The 24,342-nt window shown below is 31.9% G+C and overlaps 2 protein-coding genes across 4 annotated transcripts; one reads left to right on the forward strand and one right to left on the reverse strand.

The window, feature by feature from the left end:
• The first annotated feature begins 146 nt into the window (after positions 1-146).
• On the forward strand, positions 147-9,975 carry LOC144842078 (ubiquitin-like-conjugating enzyme ATG3). Its single transcript, XM_078698439.1, has 9 exons — positions 147-286; positions 718-880; positions 1,410-1,517; positions 2,362-2,484; positions 2,764-2,807; positions 3,215-3,370; positions 3,910-4,034; positions 4,750-4,818; positions 6,802-9,975. The coding sequence occupies exons 1-9, from the start codon at positions 215-217 to the stop codon at positions 6,881-6,883; spliced, it is 942 nt and encodes a 313-aa protein (XP_078554565.1). The 5' UTR covers positions 147-214; the 3' UTR covers positions 6,884-9,975.
• A 4,089-nt stretch (positions 9,976-14,064) lies between these two features.
• LOC144842901 (LHFPL tetraspan subfamily member 6 protein-like) lies at positions 14,065-23,062 on the reverse strand. 3 transcript variants are annotated; one of them, XR_013612190.1, is made up of 5 exons: positions 22,983-23,062; positions 17,896-18,411; positions 17,303-17,401; positions 16,700-16,940; positions 14,065-16,616 (listed from the first exon to the last, which is right to left on the reverse strand). XR_013612190.1 is itself a non-coding variant. In XM_078699497.1 (4 exons), the coding sequence occupies exons 2-4, from the start codon at positions 18,305-18,307 to the stop codon at positions 16,813-16,815; spliced, it is 639 nt and encodes a 212-aa protein (XP_078555623.1). In that variant the 5' UTR covers positions 18,308-18,411; positions 22,983-23,062; the 3' UTR covers positions 14,065-16,812. The 3 variants fall into 3 exon arrangements, 1 of the variants encoding a protein (XP_078555623.1); XR_013612191.1 differs by lacking the exon at positions 22,983-23,062 and having other exon boundaries at positions 17,896-18,652; XM_078699497.1 differs by having other exon boundaries at positions 14,065-16,940.
• Positions 23,063-24,342: the final 1,280 nt, after the last annotated feature.

Genomic DNA, 24,342 nt, shown 5'->3' on the forward strand with positions numbered 1-24,342 from the left:
GACCTGTAAATTTATAGGTCCATGCACCAACAATAATATTATGTCCCTTTAAACAAATTTGACACGTTTGGCACCTCATACACAAGGTTGTTCTACTTTTTTCACTTCCGGATGATCAACTGGATTGACCTTTCGTAAATCTACGACATAAGGGAGTTTGTGTTCAGTGTGGGAATTTTGTGTATTAAAAGCATACATACATTTAGTCCTAAAAATGCAAAGCGTTTTAAACAATATCAAGGGCCACGCCATTGGTGTTGCTGGACTTCTCACTCCAATTTTAAAGGTAATACGTTTTTTTTATATGTTTTAGGCTAGGCCTAGGCCTAGCCTCTCTCTAGGCTAGAGTAGTAGAGGTGTCACTGACTGGCAGTGGTGGTAGCCTAGAGAGATATAGGGCATAGGCCTAGGCCTACTACTAGACTAGGCCTACATGAGGCTCGTTCGGAGAGGCCCACCACCATGTTAGGCCTAGGCTAATACATAGTCTGCTATCTTATCTAGACCTACACGTTGACGTCGTACATGATGAAACTGAAAGGCTAACTATCCTACCAATTGGCAATAATTTCTAAATCTTAGTTAGCTAGGCTAGTAGGCCTACTTAATATCTTAAGTGTATTATTATTTTGTGGACCAAACTGTTGTTTAATCAATATTAATCGAAAAAGTGCTGCATTTGACTAATTTAACCATTTTTTAAAAAACATTTTGTAGGAGTCGAAGTTTAAGGAAACGGGGGTATTGACCCCAGAGGAGTTTGAAGCTGCAGGAGATCACATCGTCCACCACTGTCCAACGTGGAAATGGTCAGCTGGTGATCCAAGTAAATCAAAACCATACTTGCCCAAAGAGAAACAATTTCTTGTAACAAAAAATGGTAAGATAAGTTAATCGGTTTATTTATTCAACTTTGGTTTACAAGGGGAGCTCCTTTCCCTTCCTTTTTTTATAATAATATATCGTATATTGTCCTTACTGTATCTTTTTCTTCCCAACTTGTTTGTTACTGTACTTCACTTATTTCTGGCAGCCTAGGCGGAAAGTTGTGTTTCTCTCCACACATAACTATGTTTTATTAATTACTATCGAACGTGTTTTTATTATTTATATATTTATTATTATTTGTATGTACTGTATTTTTAATAGATGTGTGGAGAATATATATTGAATAAACATATAAACAGCTGTACTACAGCAGTACAGTAAGAGGCCCTCTTAAAAACAATACAAAATTTAAAAAACGACATTCAAACATAAAGATACAAGAGGATTTGTAAAAGTTAGAATTCTTAATCAGATTTTAAAAAGTTAAAATAAATTAAATTTAAATCGGTTGTGAATAAAACGGGTAAAAAGTAAGTATGTACTTGATTTGGTGAATGATTGTATTTTTTCTCACTTATTAGTGCCTTGTCATAAACGATGCAAGCAAATGGAATACCAAGACGAAAATGAAGCCATTATAGAAGCAGATGATGGAGATGGTGGTTGGGTTGATACACACCACAATGCAGGTATGGATGCAAAGCTACAAATACGGTAGTGATTTGCCCAAATATGGTAGTGATAAGCTTAAATATGGTAATGATATGGGCACATCACATTTTTTGTCATATAAAGTTTGATAGTGTAGACAGAGCTTAACACTGTGGCCTGTATAGTCAGAAGAAGCACATCTTCTATAAAAAAACACATCACAGTCTAGTGTGGTGTAGGTATGATGGTATTATAATCAGGGAAATTTTAGAAAGATTGCCAAATTTCGACCACTTTTATTTTTTGAACTTGTTTTTACATAACTGGTTACTATATCATAATGTGACATACGCAGAATCACATTATGTGTTTTGTGCATGTTACCTCACTAGTACAGTATTTATTTATTTATTGACAAACTGGTTACTATATCATAATGTCACATGCGCAGAATTACATAATGTGTTCTGCTGTTCTGTTACCTCAATACATTTTGAGAAGTCTATATTTTCAATAGAGTACACCATGTAGATAGACAGATGTATGTAGTAGTCGCATTAATTATTGATTTATACCATCACAGCTTGGAATATCAGTTTAATTAAGTTGTTTTTTAATATTGTTTTTTGATGTTATCTTGTCTTATATGTATTTTCTTGTTTTTCAAATTTTACTGCGTCCAACTTAATGATATATTGTACTAGGCCCAACCACTCACTTTTTCAGTTAATACGGATTGGACCCCATTGGAAATAAGTTTACTTTTTATTTGTCGACTTAATGGGTTATCCTGGTATTCTTTTTGTACATTGTATATTTTAACTTTTGTGTATGAATATCGAATAAAATCAATCAATCACATCAAACTATTGCTTTCGTTAGGAGTGTCCGTGGCCGCAACAGACTTGGCAGGAAACCCAGAAACAGTTACATCATCGATACCAGAGAGTTGTCAACAAGATAATGAAGACGACGATGATGACGAAGAAGCAGCAGATATGGATGGTATTATAGCAACAAATATGGTAGTGATATGACATCATCATGTCCATATATGGGCACATCACATCTTTTTTCACATAAAGTTTGATAGTGTAGACATCACTTTGCTCTTGTTTATCTCCTTTGATAGGACATTACAGTACTGTGTACTGTATCAATAAGTAATACATGATCAGAATAACATTGTACAGTATCACTATGTTGATGCACTTGAGATCTAGGTGCATCATAACTTGGACTACTTCCTTGTTTTAATACTATTGCTTCTATTTATCATTACAGAATATGTTGGCAGTGGAAAATTAGAAGAAGATGACGAAGATGAGGTAAGTTATATTAGGGGTGGAAGGGGTGGGGGAGGCTGTTGAGGGGTGGGGAGGCTGTTTATGGGTGGGGAGGCTGTTTATGGGTGGGGAGGCTGTTTAAGGGTGGGGATGTTTAGGGTGGGGTGGCTGTTTAGGGGTGGGGGATGTTAGGGTGGGGCAGCTGTTTAGGGGTGGGGGAAGCTGTTTAGGGGTGGGAGCAGCTGTTTAGGGGTGGGATGATAGAAGTTGTCGAGCAGTAGTATTATGTCAAATAGAATAGATCTGTTTTTACCAGATTGTTCTGTAGGGTCCCATTTTGGTTTATCTCGCGTGCGATAGTCTTGAATCTAGTAGAATATGGGACTATAGTGCACAAACCTATAATGGTGTTATTATATTTTTAATGTAAATTTTCTTTTATTTGAAAGGCAACTTTAGATGCCAGTGCAGCAGCTGGTGCTACAAGTGAAGGCGCTACTGGGGGAATTGAAAATGGAATTCTACAAACAAGGACGTACGATTTAAACATAACATATGATAGGTACTATCAAACACCTAGGCTTTGGTTGTATGGCTATGATGAGGTAATGACCAACGTGATTAAATAGAACTATAAAGAATATCAGAACAGATAGGCCTGTGTTGCGTTACATCTTGGGTTGCGTCCTAGTGGGAACCATGCTTTAGTAAACCTTGTTGTAAGGGCCTTTCACACCTGTTCCGGCACGGTTCCGGTCCGGCGAATCGAACATCAATGTTTCGTTTTCACGACGCTCCACGCGGCTATGCGCCAATCGATATGCGCGTAGCCGCGTGAAAACGAGACATTGACGTTCGATTGGATTTTCCGGCGCCGGACCGGAACCGTGCCGGAACAGGTGTGAAAGGCCCTTAATGAAGGGGAACTGTAAACTGCAAATGCTGACAATTTTTATATAAATACACATATAGAACATGTAGAAGCATGAATAATACAGTAGAGTAGTGGTGTGCCCTAATATGGTAGTGATATGCTCAAATATGGTAGGAGTTATATGATGATACATCACATTTTTTTGTTACAGTTACATAAAGTTTGATAGTGTAGATTTATTTAAACTGGTTGATAACTTTTATATTTTAGAACCGAAAACCACTAACAGTTGAACAGATGTATGAAGACATTAGCCAAGACCACGCCAAGAAAACAGTTACCATGGAAACACATCCTAATTTACCACAGACGATGTGTTCAGTGCATCCATGCAGGTATGTCGCCCTCCAGCATTTGAAAGCTTCCTTCTCACCATTTATGAGGGCTCACTCACTCTTACACATTAGGAAAGACATTGTACACTAAATTGATGCATTCTGATTAAAAATCAATGTCTCCTGGTTTTACAATTCAGGGTTCGAAAATTCAACCTAGGAAAAGCAATTTACTAATAGATATGTCATATGATAATGTAATTTAGAAATAATGTCATTCAGAAATCAGAATGTCATTTGTAGTGTTGATTGCTAGTTATAATTTTTGCCAATACAATACAGTCAACTCTCCCAATACCGGAGTGGAGTTGTGGCTTGGTGGTTTATGATGCTTGGCTACCAATCCAAAGGTCCTGGGTTCAAGTCCTATGTCATATGTCGGAATTTTTTTCTAATTACAAATTACAACTCCACTTCCAAAGACTTGTAATAAGACTTTGTTTATGTAGAGCATCTTGTGTATATATTTGTCTTGTGAACAGGATTGCCACCTTTACGGAGGATAGTGAATAAATTCACTTATGGTTATCCTTGGCAATTTGCATAAATATAAACAAACAAAACCACTGAGCTTGCCTAATATGTCTGCTTTTCTGAATGTGTTTTTAATGTAAAAGAATTTGGGTCACTTTTTGGACTTCTGGTTTATATTGAGTGCAGTATTGAGAGAGTCTACTGTACATAATAATTTTAATAATAATTTTTTTTTTTATAGACATGCAGATGTAATGAAAAAGATTATTCACACCGTAGCTGATGGAGGTGGAGAGCTTGGGGTTCATTTGTATCCTTTTTATTCGTATTTATATACTTTGTTAAAAAATTGTTTTTCTTTATAACGTTCATAATACAGTACATGAACAAAAACAGACAAAAACCATCAAAGAAAAAAAAACGTCACTTTAAAAACAGCCTCCTACATTGACAAATATATAAATATTATAAGTAAATGTTCATATTGTAGTCAATGTTTCAATTTATATATTGTACTACACACTTTTATGTCATTATCATCTAAAGAAGAATTTAAAAAAAATAAAGTCATGTTTAATTCTGTAATAACTTGGTCATGAACCAACTTCCATCACAAAACATGTCTTGAAATTTAACTTGAATATCTTGAAATTTAAATTGAATATCTTGAAATTTAATTTGAATATCGTGAAATTTAATTTGAATATCGTGAAATTAAATTTGAATATCGTGAAATTAAATTTGAATATCTTAAAAATTCATCTGAAATATCTTGAAATTTAATTTGAATATCTTGAAATTTAATTTGAATATCGTGAAATTTAATTTGAATATCTTGAAATTTAACTTGAATATCTTTGAATTTAACTTGAATATCTTACAATTTTACTTGAAAAAATTAGTAATTTCATATCAATATAGGATATATACAACTGTTTTTGATATGAATAGTTTGACTCACCATACGTTACAGTATTGTCATATACTTCACTTTCAACTTTATTCACATTCACAAACAGTATAGTAACACATGGAAAACTAATAAAACACAGAACAAAAACAAATATAAATGTTTACACAAACAAAAAAAATTGATATGAATAGTAAGTAAATAATAACTATTTAAAAACAATCTTCCCCATTTAAGTCAATAAAGATTAACCAACCCAACGATTCTGCTCGCCAACTTAAGTTCGTAACACTTGTTAGGTTGCCTTCAAATGCCAAATAAGGTAATTTTAATTAGCTGAGGCTGTTTGTAGGTTGTCATGGGCTTAAAGTATTACAGATCTATATCTGTTATTCCTGACCTTTAGATGTAATAACCTAATTTATAGGTTGTAGAAAATCTTATATGTCACCCGTAATGTATATATATATTATAGATATTTGAAATAAAACATTAGATTCCTAATACCTAACCACCAATTTTGACAAAAATAAGGGGATATTAATATTATGCCTTGATCTTGCTATATTTTGTAGCTGACTGCATCTAATATTAATCAACCTAGAACAACTGGACATGAAATCATTCTTGATTCAATCTTTGTTTTGACATTATTAAGCCTAAAGCCTTGTCTACACTATCAAACTTTATGTGACAAAAAAATGTGATGTGCCCATATATGGACATGATGATGTCATGTTGCTACGACATTTGGGTATATCACTACCTATCACACCTTTTTGTGTCACAACTAGTTTGATAGTGTAGACAGAGCTTAACTGAAGGATGGAGGCAAGGATTAGAATCAATTACCATCTTCATTGCAATGTGTAAACAAATTAAGTTTAAATGATTATATTTATGGGATTAAACCACTCAGTGAAATACAGTAATTGCTTTTTAATGTATTCCTGGTTATAATCTACAAATACCTATTCTAAGGATTAGTATGTTTGTATGACTACAGACATGTTAATTGTTTTTATGGAATAACATTCTCCGGGGTTACATAAAGCTCTGTCTACACTATCAAACTATGTGACAAAAAAAAATGTGATGTAATCATATATAGACACGATGATGTCATACCACTACCATATTTGGGCATATCACTACCATATTTGGGCACATCACACTTTTTTGTCGAACTAGTTTGATAGTGTAGACAGAGCTTAAGTCTTAACTCGACTCCAAAACACCTGCTATAAGACTTTGTTTATATTTATATTATTTGATTAAATTCATTTATTGACATTTTGTCAAGAATGCTTTAATGAATAAGAATATTAATTACATTTTTTTCAGTTTATATAACAATTGTATTCTTTAACCAGATTGTGATAGATATCTTTTGATTTTCTTGAAGTTTGTCCAAGCAGTAATTCCTACCATAGAATATGATTATACACGCCATTTTACAATGTAGGTAGCTACCCCTTCCACTCCCTTCTGTGTCACTCCCCCTTTCTCACATTGTAAGGTACAGTCTGCGGATGCAAGGTTACGTTTGTGCTTTACTCCTGTCTTGCACGTTAAACTGGTGGTTATGCGATTTATTACAATATGTAAGGTACAGTCTGCGGATGCAAGGTTACGTTTGTGCTTTACTTCCGTCTTGCATGTTAAACTGGTGATTACGCAATTATTACAATATGTATGTATTGCATTTTGGATATAACTTTATAATCATCATTATTAATCTCAGCATCACCATTATCCTATTCCTATCCATAGCCAATTTTTGGAATAAAATTAATTGAAAATAGTCATTTTAATACAAAATGATAATAATAATATAGAATAGTTAATAATATCATTTATCAATTTCTATCTATGTAAATCATTTCTAAAAAAATTACTTGATAATTCTGTAATTAATTAACAATTCTCTAATTCCAAATCTTTAAAATAGTACAATGTCTTCCTAATTTCTCATGTACAGTATATGATTTTGTTATTGGTTTTATTATTACGATGTAAACAAATGATTTTTGATGTAAGGCTTAAAGGATGTAGATATAATAAGCCTACATACAGTATAATGGTGATCCTATATACTGTTGTACATGTTAAAGTGAAACACTGTAATATGTGTATGTGCGCTGTGTATTACTGTACACAATTGTATGTGCAATCTAGTTTGGACTACTATTGGGCAACTATCTACATTATTGTACTGTGTTTTTTTATGTTGACTATTGGCTCTGTCTACACTATCAAACTTTATGCGACAAAAAAATGTGATGTGCCCATATAGGGACATGATGATGTCATATCACTACCATATTTGAGCACATCAATACCATATTTGGGCACATCAATACCATATTTGGGAACATCAAACTTGTTTTGTCGAACTAGTTTGAGTGTAGACAGAGCTTTATAGGATGTCTCCATGTGGCCCTGAACAACTCTTATATACCATACCAACTCTATGTGTTGTCTATTATACGTATACAACGTCATCGATGTCAAGTACAGTATATCTGATATCAAAGACAAAAAGCTATTAAATTTCCTGGAATACTGTACACTGTAATTGTGTTTAAGTAGTGAGTGTGTGACATTAACAAAATGCCCACTTAAGATATGTCATCTACTGGGGTACTAAGTGACTGGTTAAGTGATTTTAAGTGAGTTAATTAATGTTACTACTAGTATGGAATAGAAGGTAAGGTGCTTGCCTGTCAATTCCAGTGCACTGGTTCATTCCGTTATTTTTATCTCCCAATGTTATAGCTCATATTATTTAGTAGTTAACTTAAGTAACTCCTAACTTATATTATTATGATTAGATTTTCGTGATCAATCGTGTTTCCCATTTCCATGTGTCCATCTCTAAAGCTCTGTCTACATTATCAAACTAGTTTGACAAAAATAATGTGAAGTCCAAACATGGTAGTATTATGACATCATCCATATATGGCATATTACATTTTTTTGTCACATAAAGTTTGATAGTGTAGACAGAGTTTAAAACGTCAGTGGATGTGTATCAAATATTGCATGGTAAATACACAGTATATTGCCTCCACTTTATGTATTAACTGCAAAAGTATTAGTTGTAGTGTAGAATTTATATAAGATTAGTATTTTAATAAAAACACGCAATTCACAAGTCAACATATACAATATAGTTACTCATCTAAAAATAGAAAAATTGATGTAGCTGGCTTAGTAGACACTAATAAATTTATTGTAAATTATGTAAATTATAGTAAGACTTTAATGGTTTCTTTATTCAGCTCTTAAAATTCTAGGCCAAAGTTCAACACATTAATGGAATAAATTGTAAAAAGTAACTTTTGGGCATCATACCACCATCTTACATTTAAGTCTGTTTTCTTCGCACATGTTCTTTCTTCATTTAACTGAAGAGGCTCCTACAAGAACAGAGCACGATTTATTTATTTTTTCATACGAGAGTTCCTAATTAATGATATCGGATGCACTGAGTGGAATTTTCCAATTCATGTTTCTAAAAAAGCATTGATTAAAAGCACAATAATGGTGTCTAACTCGTGTTCCAATCAATAGACCACAGCATTAGACACTTCATTAATTGTGTTTACATCAAATACACACTGTGTATCGGGTAACTAATCATTACAGATAAATATGTACATTCATTTCATTTATAGATTAAAATGTTTATGTGTACTCATTACAAATTTAGCACTGACTATGCTTCCAATTAAATTTCCTAAAAAAAGATATTACAGTGTTATAAATATCTAACCGAGATTAATACTCTTACTACCATAATACCTATATTATGATTAAATATTATTTTTGTTGTGGTATGATGGAACAAAAAATAAATTGTACAAAATGTGTATAAACAAACATAAAACGCCATTTTATCAAAACACCTCTATTCAAGGGACATGACCCCTATTAAGTGGACACTTAGGTCCTGAAGGTGTCCCCTTATGGGGTTCTCCTGTACTGTATAACTAATCAGTGGTGGATCCAGAATGTTTAAATAGGTGGGGGGGGGGGACCCAGGGCCTAAACATAGCGAAATGAAGGGCTGAGCTTAATTTTGATGTCCTATCTTTCGCCCCTGTTATTAAAATAATATGCATCTGGTTGCAAATTGCCTAGGGATTTGCAGGTTTTTTTAGATGTCTATAAATGTATTAATAGATAACTGATAATCTATATGCTACGCAAATGCAATAGCAGTACAAAATAGCTAACCTACTAATAATTAAATGTTCTATTTAATTACTCAGAAATGTATTTTGATTTATACTATTATTTTATCATTATACATCGAAATTTATTTTAGATGAGTTCTACAGAATCATTAATGTATTATTTTTAGTGTTTTTAGTGGAAATTTGTCTAAAAAATGTTTCTTAATATTTTTAGTTTACCTTCTCTGATATTTAGTGATTTTTTATATTTATTCTGTTGGTTATTAGTTGATCTGTACAATAAAGGTATATATTCTAAATGAAACTATAATTGTTTCATACTTTAGTCAAGAGACTAATAATAAATTGTGAAAAATAAAACATGAAAAATGTCTGGAATTTTTTTTTATGTGAGTTGACAGAGGAAGATTCAGTTGAGGGGGAGCAAGGCTAGCCTTAAACTCCGTCTACACTATCACACTTTATGTGACAAAAACATGTGATGTACCCATATATGGACACGATGACATTTCACCATCATATCATCACCATATCACTACTATTATATTTGGGCACATACACTTCTTTTGTCAAACTACAGTAGTCAAACTACAGTAGTTTGACGATGTAGACAGAGTTTTAGGTTGTGAGGGGGAGAGGTGTTGGAGCCTCTAGGGGAATTCACCCCATTTCTTGACAGCTAAATACATTAATTTATGAACTACTTTTTTATATCTATTATGTTAGCGCGTCATGCGAGATCTTTGCGTCGATAAGTTGCAGTTTAAAGTCTCCTAAAGATTCAACCAATCAGAACACAGATTACTTTTTTTCTGGCAGTCGCTGCCACACTCTGAGCTCCCTCCGCGCGGCGGCAAAAAGCAGACGACACACAGTAAGTACAAAAAGTATGAGGCACTGGTCCTGTACAAACCCAGATGAAAACTATTTATTCCCAGTTTATTGGAGGAAAATATTACTTTATGGAATGTTATTACAACATTATAAGGATCACTACCAGGCAGTCAATTAATGCAAACCTGGGAGCAGAAGCTGGTATGTTCATAATGAAAAGTTAGGCCTGGCTATTGGGGTCTCTGACTGAGAATGAAGGAGACTTGGCTTGCGTGTTTGGAGGTTGGTGATGTACTTAGCCACCTTAGCTCCAATTGCATTATAGGCCTAGGGAGATAGACAGTAGTACTTTTATATGAGTAGGATAAAATTAAGTAGCTTTGTTCTAAGTTAATTTGTCTTCATATAAGCCTCGGATGTTGTCAGTATAGAGGAAGGGTTCCTGGGAGTGACCTGCAAATTTTATCAAATCTATGTAGGCCTAATTCATAAAACATCTTGCAGCTTGCTTCAGCAACCATCACTTATTTATGATTTTTGTTATTTTATAGGCAATAACATTAACATTTTTCTTGCTACTATTTCTACTCAAATATGAGTTTCTAAGCCATTGCAATATAATATCCTTTCACATGAACATTAATGTTAACATAGGCTTAGATCAAAATAATTTTATAAATGTCATAGTGTGTGGGAATATCACATGTATAGCCCCACATCAACATAATGTTAACATAGGCTTAGATCAAAATAATGTTATAAATGTCATAGTGTGTGGGGATATCTCATGCATAGCCCCAAGAGACAGTATCAGAGTCAAATAAAAAAGTAAAACACAGCGAGGTATTAAATATAGTAACAACCTTATGAAATCTTGTAAGTTCAGAAAATATCACAAGTATTCTTGATTATCATCACAATACTTGATTGACGCAAAACCAACTTCAAAGTAGTTATTAAATTATTATCTGATCTCGACTAGTTACATGTCTAGGCTAAACTAAACAAAAACCTCTACTATATCAGCAATCTTATTAAAACCATTTCCACACTCAATACAAATTCATCTTCTCCAGCACGACATTTACATCTTCATGTTCTTCACCATGACATTTACATACCCGCATCTCATTACACGTGCGTCTTGTACACATAAAACAGTCAGGGGCACCTTACAGCTCCTGTCATAAATGACATATCATTTCTTTGTGTTATAAATATTATGTTAAGTATTATACATTATTATTATAGCGATTTCAGTATGTTATAAAACATTTTATATCGTAAACCATTATATGAGTATGTATACGACATCATTTCAAAACAGTACATGAATAATAAAATGTTGGAATCATTTTATACATTTTTAATAACATTTTATAATTATATAACATGTAGTACATTTTCTAATAGTATAACAATTTTATCATCAGGAATACAAAAAAATGTGGCAGGCTAAAACAAATTGGGACATCAACAGTATGCATCCATATAGAGAATTATATTTTTATGTTCAATTCATCTTAAAATTAGAAATCTTCATATAGTTGGTGTCACATTTTAAAATTAATTTCCGTAGTTGAATTGTAATAAATAAACCAAAATAATTGAGGACATACATTGGCTATTAATAGAAACATTTAATTAAGAAATAACATGTATAGTGATAATAATAATTTACTGTAATAAGATACTGAAAAAGCAATTATTATAACATTATAATAGAACTTGTAACCCTAAAAGGTTTCTTTATCCATCCTTATTTAAAACATGGATATTATAAATAATAAAAAGGGTATTTTTGTATAAAATTTAATAAAAACAAAACACAGCATCAGTAAGGAGAATTGATTTTTAAAAATTGTATTTCAAGTATTCATAACATGTTGTCTAATAAAGAAAACAATTATTACATTTTAATCAAAACTTGCCATACATCCTCGGGGGATTTCTTTTATTAAAATCGTTAAAACATTGTATTATTGCTAATAAAATATTACTTTCTACTAAACACAATAATAAATCCTATGAGAAATGTCTTTATTGAAATCATTAAAACATTACAAGGCTATGATGAAAATTGATAAATTCCCTACATACATAAAATAAGCATTTTCTAATAAAAAAATTCTATACCTCAAGCTATACCAGAACATTCAGGGGAGAGAGAGAGAGAAGTTCACGCTTTATTTCTCTCACGTTTTCTAAATTTGGATTCGTCCAACACTTCTCATAATCGTAAAAGCATTACAAGATATTAGCATTAGGAAAATTAATGAACCAACAATTTAATCTCTATATCAATGTTTACGTTATTGGATATCATGCATAATATACAGTATCTTTGCTAATAATCTATAAACAGAACTTGAGATAAACATGAAATGAAAATAATTTATATACCATTTTTTTTCTTTAATGTGATCATCAAGGATTCCGTACTTTATGTAAACTGTTTATTATAGATGATCTAAACAATCTTTAAAAATTTATTTTTAAACCTATCACAATAAATGTCGCATTTTCGTGACATATTGTTTAACATATAAACAGATTTATGGTGATTAGTGGCACAAGTTGGCTTCTGTTCCACAATCCTATTGTTCTTACAACATATCACTAGACAACAAAAGGTTACTACTGTAATAATATCAGTAAATTGTAATATTGTATTGTATTCAATATTTTTTTGTGTTTTACTAAGATTCATTTTTTTTTTTTTTTCAACTTGAACGCTTCATTTGTTTTATCATTTTCGTATATTTATCTGTAATTATTGTTTAAGTGATAATTTTTTTCCGTGTGCTTGGCTTAATACCGTTCTGATGATTAACGAAGGTGACCATATCCTAAAGTTTTCAACTTATTTGGTCACCTTCCACACTCATCATACTTTTTTTAAATCTGAATATATAAGTAAAATGTATATTGATGTGTGTGGAAAAGAATTAATAAACAAACAAACAATTTAAATAAACTGTTTACAAAAACTATACAATAATTTTCTGATCAATCTCATTATTGTACATCTCAAAGGTGTTTCCACATAAAGTGTTTTTAGCAAGTTCTCAAAGTTTATGGAGGTTAAATTACATTTTGTTAGTCACAGGTTTTAAAGATTTTTTCTTAGTATTTCGAGAAGATTGTGTTTGTGACGACCACGTCAACTGTGAATGATAGAGACTGGTATACCACACCATGGAGGAAAAAATAATTGTTTTCATTCATGACCACACCGTGCACCTATAATTATTTCTACTGATTTTCATGATCTGGGATAGAAAAGGGTTTAACTACTTGCATTGTAGATTTAGATACTTTTTTCTGATATCAATTTTCTGAGAAAAATAATATTCTGAAAAATTCAAATACCCTTAAAATCTTTAAAGACAATGTGTAATTTAATAACAAAAATGTGTCCTTGTGTTGTTGTTGTTTGTCTAATTTACTAACTTTAAAATTTTGATTTTAATTTTTTATGTTTTTAATGTTATACGGCCCCATGGAAGAACACCTTTCTGGTGAACAAGTTTTTCTTTCCGTTTGCAAAAATAAAGATTTTATTATTATTATTAAGATGTAGTTATGACTACATACACATACATGACACTACTTGTTTTATAGCGTGTAGAAAATAATAATTTCATTGAAATTTTCCACCGTAGGCTCTGCATATCATCATGTGTCGAATGCTATAATATCAGTCTGTATGAATGCTGTTAGATTAAATCTTCAACACTGTATCATAATTAATTCACACTTTACACATTCAGGATTAAATGCATTTATTTTTATCTCAACTAATACTAACCATGTACAGCAGACATAACATATTAATGTATACTTTATAATATAGATACAACTATTGATTATATTTTTTTACAATATTCAATTAAAAAATTGTACATTATCAAAATTAATTGACATAAGAATAACTGTTCAGAATAAATATAATAAATTTATGTTCTGATTTATAATTTTAATTATAGAAACAATTTACAAATAAAATACCATTTACATTATTTTATTTTAAAAATGGGAAGAACATTTAAAAATACTGTAGGTTTAATATCACAACCACTATAATAACTACACACATTTTCTTCTGTCTTTCTTTCTCTCTTTTTAGTTACCCATAAATATAAATTATAAATATTGTAACATACAAAAAATAATAACAAGGGCTAAAAATAGTTAAAACTAATAAAGTTCAGCCCCTAAAACTCTTCTGCATCTCTCCCCTCCCTCTCCCCCACATACAGTAGTACAGTAAACCTCTAGGATGCAAACTACTTTCAAGGAATGACTTGGGTACAGGAAAAATAAAATAAGCAGTTTCTTTTCGGCAAACTATACATATATATCAAAATATTAAAACATGTTTTCGATATAAAATGCAATATTAAAGTGAGTAAAAAGAACATTCATAGACTTGGCAAGTTTTAATAATTACATTATTTTACAGCAAAACTTAATTTGTAAAAAATAATAATCCAGAGTTCCTAAATATACAACAAGGTAATTTAATTATAAATAGAAAGGATTTAGCTATTAAATAATGTATAAAATTACAAAATATAGAATAGAAAATATGTAATCACTGAGTATATAACAGAGGTATTAAAAGCCTATATTATTAAATAACAACAAAAAATGCAACCTGAACTTGTATTATTACAAATTAAATATTAATATGCGAAGACGGGGAAACAATTTTGTTTAAATGTCATGGGGTAACATCACAATTTTAAAAACAAAATGCTGCACAGTCTACAGTAATATTTTACATTTGAAACTACAAAGAAACCCAAATGTCACGATTTTCAGCAAAATATTATAGATCTAGCAAAAACCATTTGTCGACATCACAACCATGAATTTATATTTACAGTACTGAACATTCATATTGGGGATTTGGCCATGTCACTGTGAACTTGGTATATTATTAGTATAAATGGTATCTCAGGTTTAAACAGGACCTTTTACTAAGTACGGCATTACGATACACTCTTGGGAATCATACTGGACCTCACAACTATGTTTTTTTGTTACATTATTATACATTCTACTGTATGTGATCAACTACACATGGTTTAATACTGAGGGTTTAATTTGGGTCACAACACTATTATACACTACATTATAGTATCAGTAGGATATAAACTATCTGTCTATATGCATTAAAGTAGTTAGCCCTACAGCAGAATGATATATGATCTATACACTAATGTAAATTATCGATTATCTTGACTTCATTTATGACAGAAAGTCACAGAAAGTCTTTCATTGGGCTTGAATATTTTGTTTTAATTTCATTCTCTTTTGTGTGTACGTTTGGGAAATTGGTGACTTGGGAGGAGTGTTGTTGAAATATTTGCTTGAATTTGTTAATTTGTTTTTCATGCTTCTATAGGAATGCTTATACCTGATTATTTTATCATTGTAGGAATATAGGACATATTTTAAAATTAGTGTTGCTATTGATATTAACCTTTGACCTTAAAATAAGAATAAGAGGGTATATCAATAGTTTCATAATTGACATCCATACTCTATAAATCGGGTTTTCATATTCTCAATACTGTATCCAACATCAGTGTACTATATTTGTTCGTTGAAACCCCGAGCTCTACTGTAATTAAATTATTATAGTGTGAATCTGAATTATTCATGAGATAATAAAGAGTTTTATGATCTAGTTTCCCTGCTGTGTTGTCATAAAAACCCTTGCAACATTTGATGTGCGATTTTTTTCATAAGGTAGTTTTTATCCCTGGAGAAATTAGATGATGATTCACCCTGCTTCATTTAATGCGTATGGGTTGTTTTACAACCATTCCTCATAGAGTTTTCTAAAATTGGCACAGACAAAGTTAATCATATACAAATGCAATTGGCAAGATATAGAAGTGTTTTACATACCCTTTTTGTATTGGATTTGGGCCTTCGGAACTCAACTCTAAATTTGGCACCATATTATGTTTTAAGCCTATAAAGGTCCACAATTTTTTATAGAATTTGTCAGAAGATTAATGCCATCCTTGATAATTACTACAATTTGTACATTTGTCAACTAAACTGTACAATTGTCACCCAAAACTGTACATTTGTCACCAAAACTGTACATTTGTCACCCAAGACCCTACATTTGTCACCAATACCCTACATTTGCCACCCAAGACCCAACATTTGTCACCCAAGACCCAACATTTGTCACCCAAGTCCCAACATTTGTCACCCAAGACCCAACATTTGTCACCCAAGACCCCAAGTGATTTTCACAAGGTTGTCATAGCTTGTACCCCCTTGCATCAATTTGTCACAAGGTCGTAGTAGCCTGACCCCCTTGCTGTGTGTGTCATAAGGCATATGTTGTGTAGTGTCCTGTTTTTGTTTTTCCTGCTTTGTATGACAGTGCTGAGCAAATGAAAGTGACGCCGCATCCAGCCATTGTGACGTAGTAAGCCCAATCAATACTGCATGTTCCTAAAAAATAAATTTATATAGGTAATGTATCAGTACTGTATCTAAATTTGTTTAGTATCAGGCAAATTCTGTGATACAGCATCGCATGTGATAGTCCCTAACATAACCCAAACATTCCATGATACAGGCGGGAAATGTGATACACATGAGTACCTGTATTATGGAATTCGCCTATGACATTGGACAAATGGAGATACAGCGCTGAGAAAATATGAAGATTTTATATATAGATTAATAATAATTATAATTGACCAACATCTTCATCTCTTTTCCAGAGGACTGTAAATGGCATGTGTTTTGCCCTGCAAGGACAGAAGCAATCAAAGTAGGTACTTATAAATTTGTTAAATAATTTAATTTACCTAATGAGTATTCCTCGGAGGTAAAGCCACAGGCGGCTTTGACGTGCCGATGACTCCAGCCATTTGGATAGATGCCACAACCAGTCGCAATAAACAAAGCTGTAAATTAAAATATAAAACTTAAATCCAAGAATTTGTAGTAAAAGTTAGTTTCAACAAATTTGTTGAGTGTCATATGACTAGAACTATAAGACATCTGGATTATCGACTCTCATCTTCATATGGACAACAATTCCACATCCATCAAAATAAAATACAGTACTGTACAAAAAATTATTAACTTTAATGAGATACAACATATTAATAAGGGATTATCATGTCAACATTATTGTATTGCGGTAACTGTATTTGTTTTTATTGCAATGATATATGATTTTACCCAATATAGCATGCTAATTGCATGTTACCAAGATTCAAGATTCTTTATCCATCGTCATATTATAAATACATACATGAATATGCGGTTTCCTGGGTATAAAATTCAAGACAAGATAAAAAATACAGCTACAAAACAGACATGAGAAAAAGTAGAGAAAATGTAGAGTACTGCATGAAATTGCAGTAGAATAATTTTGACATGATCCCATAATTACCTGCAAAGAATTGGATGAGACCAGTGAAACGACCAATCCTCTTGGATAAAATGTCTTTAATAAGACAAGCAAACAATCCAATGAATGATACCAGCATTGCCAACCCACACCCAACACCGACAGTTATTGTACAAACACGCCACGAGTTACTAGGAATATCGGAGAACATTAAGTATCTACCGCATTCCTCAATAAACATTCCGTTTGACGGGTAGTTGCATCGACGAAAGATGCCGAAGTTCACAGTATAGTTTTGTTGGTTGAATGTCATCTGGCCTCTGATCCAATATGGCATGTAGAAGCCAATGCATGCGAGGCACATACCGCAAAATGATAGTAGTGACCAGATGACCCCGCTGCATGTCAAGCTCCCAGTAACCATGTTGCTCTTCTTATCTTGATAGTCTCTCATCAGTGACAAAGGTTATTACTACTAGAATCATGTAATCAATTAATAAATTGAAATCACGATAGTGATAGGTCGCTATCAATAACTGACACACAACAGTTTTTAACCTGTAAAAAGTAAAAATCAATATTTAGGTTATGTATAACACATAGCTTGCTCATTCTAATAGTCCATTTCATTTGGAATCTTAAAAACACTGTAGTAGTAGGCCTACCAAATAATTGTATAAACCACTCTACCTTTATTTTTTTCTATTTATTTAATTATTGTACAATAACCTCATTGTAATGTTTTTTCTATTTTGTTAATGGTGGTCTCTGCTTAAAGTCTATTTCTAGACTTATTTTGACAACCATCCACATTTATATATAATTAATGAGTTATAAAGAAATATATGTATTATTTGTGGAAAATCAATAAACAACAACAAGAAGCCCCAGTGGTCCAACTATACCAAGCAGAAATAGTTCAAGTTCGAGTCGAGTTGTTGCCACCTACTTCTCTCACTTATCTTGAAATACATCATATTTCACATGATGAGAACTGAAGGTCGATACACAGAACACAAGTGTAAAAAATGACACTCTCCCATTGCTAGTAGCATACTATGGCCTAATTAATTAAAAAATTATATTCCACTTCTACGTACTATGCCCTAAATCATTAATTTACACCACTGCAGCTCTAATTTTTATATCAATTCTTAAGCTTTTCATTGAGTAAAACATTCACGAACACATTAAGTACAAATTACATTGAGGTTCAAGAGATGTATCGTGATTCACAAAATTATACTACAGTACATGTTATCGCCTAAATTACTACTACACAATTAAACCATTGTAAATTTCATCATATTGAGGATCTTGAGCTTTACCATCAGATAAAAAAATGTATAAACACGTCTTTATCCTCATTGGTCATCTTGACTACCTTTCGCAACTGATTGGTTGGTTGAGATTGTGTTTTTCATTTCTCATGGACAGGCACTTAACCTATGATTCAATATGTGCCTAGCCAGCCATTTCATGTGCACACACAGTAAATGGCTGTTTATAGATTTTACTTGTTCAAATACAATTGAACACAAAACAGTACACTTGAGTAAACATGTACAATTTGCTCTCTTTTGAGAATAAAACAAACTGTTTTTAGATTTTACAGTCAAACAATGGTTTTATTGATTATTTTGTATTGATGCCAAAAAATAATATTGTAGGTGTACATTGTTTGTAAGCCACACAATCACAAAAATGTGTCATAGACTATAACATCAAAACTAGACAGTGTTAAACACTACAGTGATATAACAAGGTGTTAACACCAACAAGTGCACTATCAACAATATGGTGTTAAAACCAATATGCATAGGTAGTACAAAAATTGCACCACACAAATGATGTTAACACAATAAATACAGTGTTAACACAATAAGTAAGATAGTGTTAACACAATAAGTAAGATAGTGTTAACACAATAAGATAGTGTTTAACACAATAAGTAAGATAGCTATTAACACAATAAGTAAGATAGCTATTAACACAATAAGTAAGATAGCTATTAACCCAATAAATAAGATAGAGTAGCTATTAACACAATAAGTAAGATAGAGTGTAACACAATAAGTAAGATAGCTATTAACACAATAAGTAAGATAGCTATTAACACAATAAGTAAGATAGTTATTAACCCAATAAGTAAGATAGAGTAGCTATTAACACAATAAGTAAGATAGTTATTAACCCAATAAGTAAGATAGAGTAGCTATTATCACAATAAGTAAGATAGCTATTTAACACAATAAGTAAGATAAGATAGCTATTAACACAATAAGTAAGATAGCTATTTAACACAATAAGTAAGATAGCTATTAACACAATAAGTAAGATAGCTTGTAACACAATAAGTAAGATAGCTATTTAACCCAATAAGTAAGATAGCTATTTAACCCAATAAGTAAGATAGCTAATAACAAAATAAGTAAGGTAGTGTTAACTCAATAAGTAAGATAGCTATTAACCCAATAAGTAAGATAGAGTGCAACACAATAAGTAAGGTAGTGTTAACACAATAAGATAGCTATTAACACAATAAGTAAGATATCTAACACAATAAGTAAGATACTGTAGTGTTAAATTGTTAACAGACAGTTAGACACTATCACTGGAATTAACAGGATAAATCTGTTCAGCCTTCAATATGGTCTATTTATCTAAATACTTGACCGTCTGACCTGTAAGAATAAGTTGGCATGTTCGAATCCAATCATGTTGCTTTTTAAAAGAAGATACATGATTGACGCTGAGTTAGTATCATTGATTCCAAATACAATTACAAGTGTTACTACCATTTATTGATTTCATCACAATCTACTGTTTAAATTATTCCTAACATGTACTTGAATTTGTCCTCACGATGTAAATTTATTTATAAATTATACCCAAGTCAAGGAAATTGTAACAAACAGACACAGTTTTTTCTTGTCTTTTGAAATTTTCCAAACACTGGAGCTTAATTTAAAAATATATTATAAAAAGCTATAATAATCTACTAAAATTGTACATATCCGAACTTGACAACAGACAACAAAACATGTTGATTAAACAAACAGAAATAGTCATTGGTTGTTTTTTAAGTGCTGTCGGAGACAGCTGTACACAGAGTTTTTTAAATGCTAATTATCAATTATTATTTTGTTATTGAACGTGTGGTATCTAAAAATACATTTGAAATTAATTGATTGTAAATTACAGCTGAAAAGCACTTAAAGAAATTCTCTGATTATAAATGAAATAAATTTTAAATGTAAATATGTTATATAATATTTGAGAAATAAATTACTGATTTCTCATTGATAAGATAAAAAAAAACTATTAGTATTATATAACAATATTTGGTTTTTGGGTCAAAGTCAGAGTAATCAACATGTCTGTATGTATGTCTAGGAATTCTTTATAATGAAAAACCAATGCACCTTTAGGCCTTTTCTACATTTTAGAAAAACAATTATTCAGCCCAACCTTACTGTATGACTGAGTACAATGGACCTAGGTATAAAACTTGGTAAAAAATTAGGGTTGAATTGGGATGGCATTAATAACACAGCGGATTTGGCAAAGTCTTTTATAATTCCTTAAGCCTTGTCTACTTTATCAAACTTGATGTGACAAAAAAATGTGATGTAATTTTATGGACATGACGATGTCATATCACTACCATATTTAAGCATATCACTATCATATTTGGTCAAAATAGTTTGATAGTGTAGATTATACTCAGATTAGTGTATTTAGTGGATTTGTGTCCAAATTTAGACTATTATTACTTATTAGGGGATTATTTGGATTATACTAAATCATGGGATTATCTTGGTCATAGAATTAGTAATAGATATTAATTTTAAATACAAATTTGTATACAGTATAATTTGATATATCTTATGATAGCTATCTTTATATATCGACACTGAAAAGGAATTGTCAATCAGTAATTGGTCGACAAAATACATGTGACCAAATGGCGCCTGTAGCTGGGATCATGGAGGTAGCACAAACATGAACAGCTGCCTACAGTAGTACAACACTAACAAACGCTCCGTAGGAGTCACCACGGGTATCTACCAACAAAAATGCAACAACCAAACTATCTCAACTTCGACCTTGCTAGAGTAATACTAATTGAAATATACAGTGTTTGGTTTACCATTGCGGTTTAATTGGTAATACTGTAGATATTTAAAATGATTGTAATCTTGAATAAAATTGATAAATAACCTAATTTTAATTATTTTGAACATTTTTCTGTTTTTTATATATGACTTCTGTTTTTTCAATTGTACTATGTAAAGTACAAACTCCATGTTTTTATACCAACCAAATCACCACCAACGAAGTATTATATGGCTCTTTGGCCCAAAAATAACAGAAACAATAAGATTTTATAAGAAAAAGACCTTGACATTTGCTGGAAACTGTCTTCGCAATAAAGAAGAGATCATTGCAGATGTTCTGCTGTGGCAGCCAAAACATGGGCTTGCAAAACAAGGAAGACCAGCACTCGCATACATTGATGTACTAGAGACAGATACTGGTATGCAGAGAGATGAACTGGCTGTCACAATGGCAGATAGGAAGGTATGGATGAATCTAGTCATATAAGTTCGGGGATGTCCCGTACTAAGTAAGTAAGTAAATCACCACTACTGATTGAAGAAAGGAGTAATGAGCATTCCATTCCAAAATTCATTTTAGCATTTTGAAACAAGAACATACTTATTATATCTCGGAGTTAATATCTCCCTGCTTAAATGCCTATTTATTCATTAGTATTATTAGCATTTGCATACATACACCTCATAAAAACCGCGCGCGTGGAGTTTGGGATATAACTGACATAACGTAATTTAAATTTAAACTGAATAGAAAACATACTAAAATGTCTTGCAATAATATCATGACATTATGCAACCTCGACCTTCGCGGGTGGAACATGAATAGGATCGTCGGAGGGGTGTTCACGCTGGATCACGATTCGGCCCTGCCTCAATTTATTTGGTCGGTTACCCATCTCAACCAGTATCACACAGTATAAACGTTGCACAAAGTATGCCAGTTTAAAACTGTTGCCATGAACATGATACAGAATAGAAATTAGTTTATAACCTAGCTATTTAACTTACTCATGTTGTCTTCGTGTTTATTTTTCAAATCGTTGTTGTCAATTCACATCACGGAATTTTTAAAGAGGAAGGCCGCCGAGGTATCACAATTCACATAGTGTGAACTTGGCCTCGCATGATAGTTGAGGGCAGTATTTAATTCTATAAACTTTGGTAAACGAAACTGTAAAAACCGAAAAGTCGCGATTTTATCAGGACCTTTGCATTTTATAACTCTTCTGCCTCTGTCTTTTTTTAAAATACAGTATATCATTTAACACAATTCTCTAAACCTTGCTTACCGTATCGTTTACCTTTGACAAATTCTTTTTTAAAATATTTGTATGAGACGATCAAAATTTTTCAAATTTAAATTAATCAATACTAGCCTACTAGGAATAGACCAAATTATGAGATAATAATAAACTGATCAATATTGCCATCACAAAGTTGATAATTATTATGTTTATTATTATGATTTAGATAATTTATGAATGCCGAAAGGAGTGTTGTATGATGCTACTCTTTGAAATTTCAAAATAATTAGGCCTATTAAAAATAAAATGACATTTATAGATAGACCTAAACACCCAGTATTGGGTATTGATAAGACATTGATTTCTCAGTAAAGTACTCGGTATCATCAGCGTTCGATCCTGAATCTTTGTTTTTTTAAAAATATTATTAGCAATGATATTGCATAATTGTGCACTAGTTTATCTGAAGTGTAATCAATTATAGCTGTGCATTACGGTAGCCTTGAGTTGCCTTCTCTAATTATTACATTATTTTTTTTTAAATGGTCGCCATAATACGGATCAGAAATACATACGGAGACATAGGCCTACCCAATTGTTTTATCAAATAAATTAAATGAATTCTCACCACCACGTCAGCGGCCAAGATCTGGCTTGTCAAATTTGCGTGTGATTCTGGGGACACGCGACTTTCGTTGTACATGCAGTACCGTAGAGAAACCCTGTCAAATGGTGAAGACAATTACCTACGGATATTTCCGCCCCCACCCCTCCATTTCACCCCTGTGTATCCGGCGTCTATTATATGGTAATTGTCTGATAGCAGATAAGTTATTGAAATATAAGCTATGAACTATCATTTTGAAAGATGAAGGGAATTATAATCGAACAAAATTATAATAATACAAAGAAACAAACAAAATAATATATGCCAAACTGAGAGCTGTTTATTAAATACTGATGAGATATCGAATAATATATGCTTAACGAACTTCCGTTTTGAAAGAAATAATTATGTGATAATTGCCGGAATTCTTCACTAAAATCGAATAACGCTCTGCTAGTAGAATTCCTCAATCCCCTCGATTAACATAACAATAGCAAATAAGATAATTACAGTGACA

This window comes from Antedon bifida, chromosome 5 (assembly GCF_963402885.1).
Source record: "Antedon bifida chromosome 5, ecAntBifi1.1, whole genome shotgun sequence".
NCBI lineage: Eukaryota > Metazoa > Echinodermata > Crinoidea > Comatulida > Antedonidae > Antedon > Antedon bifida.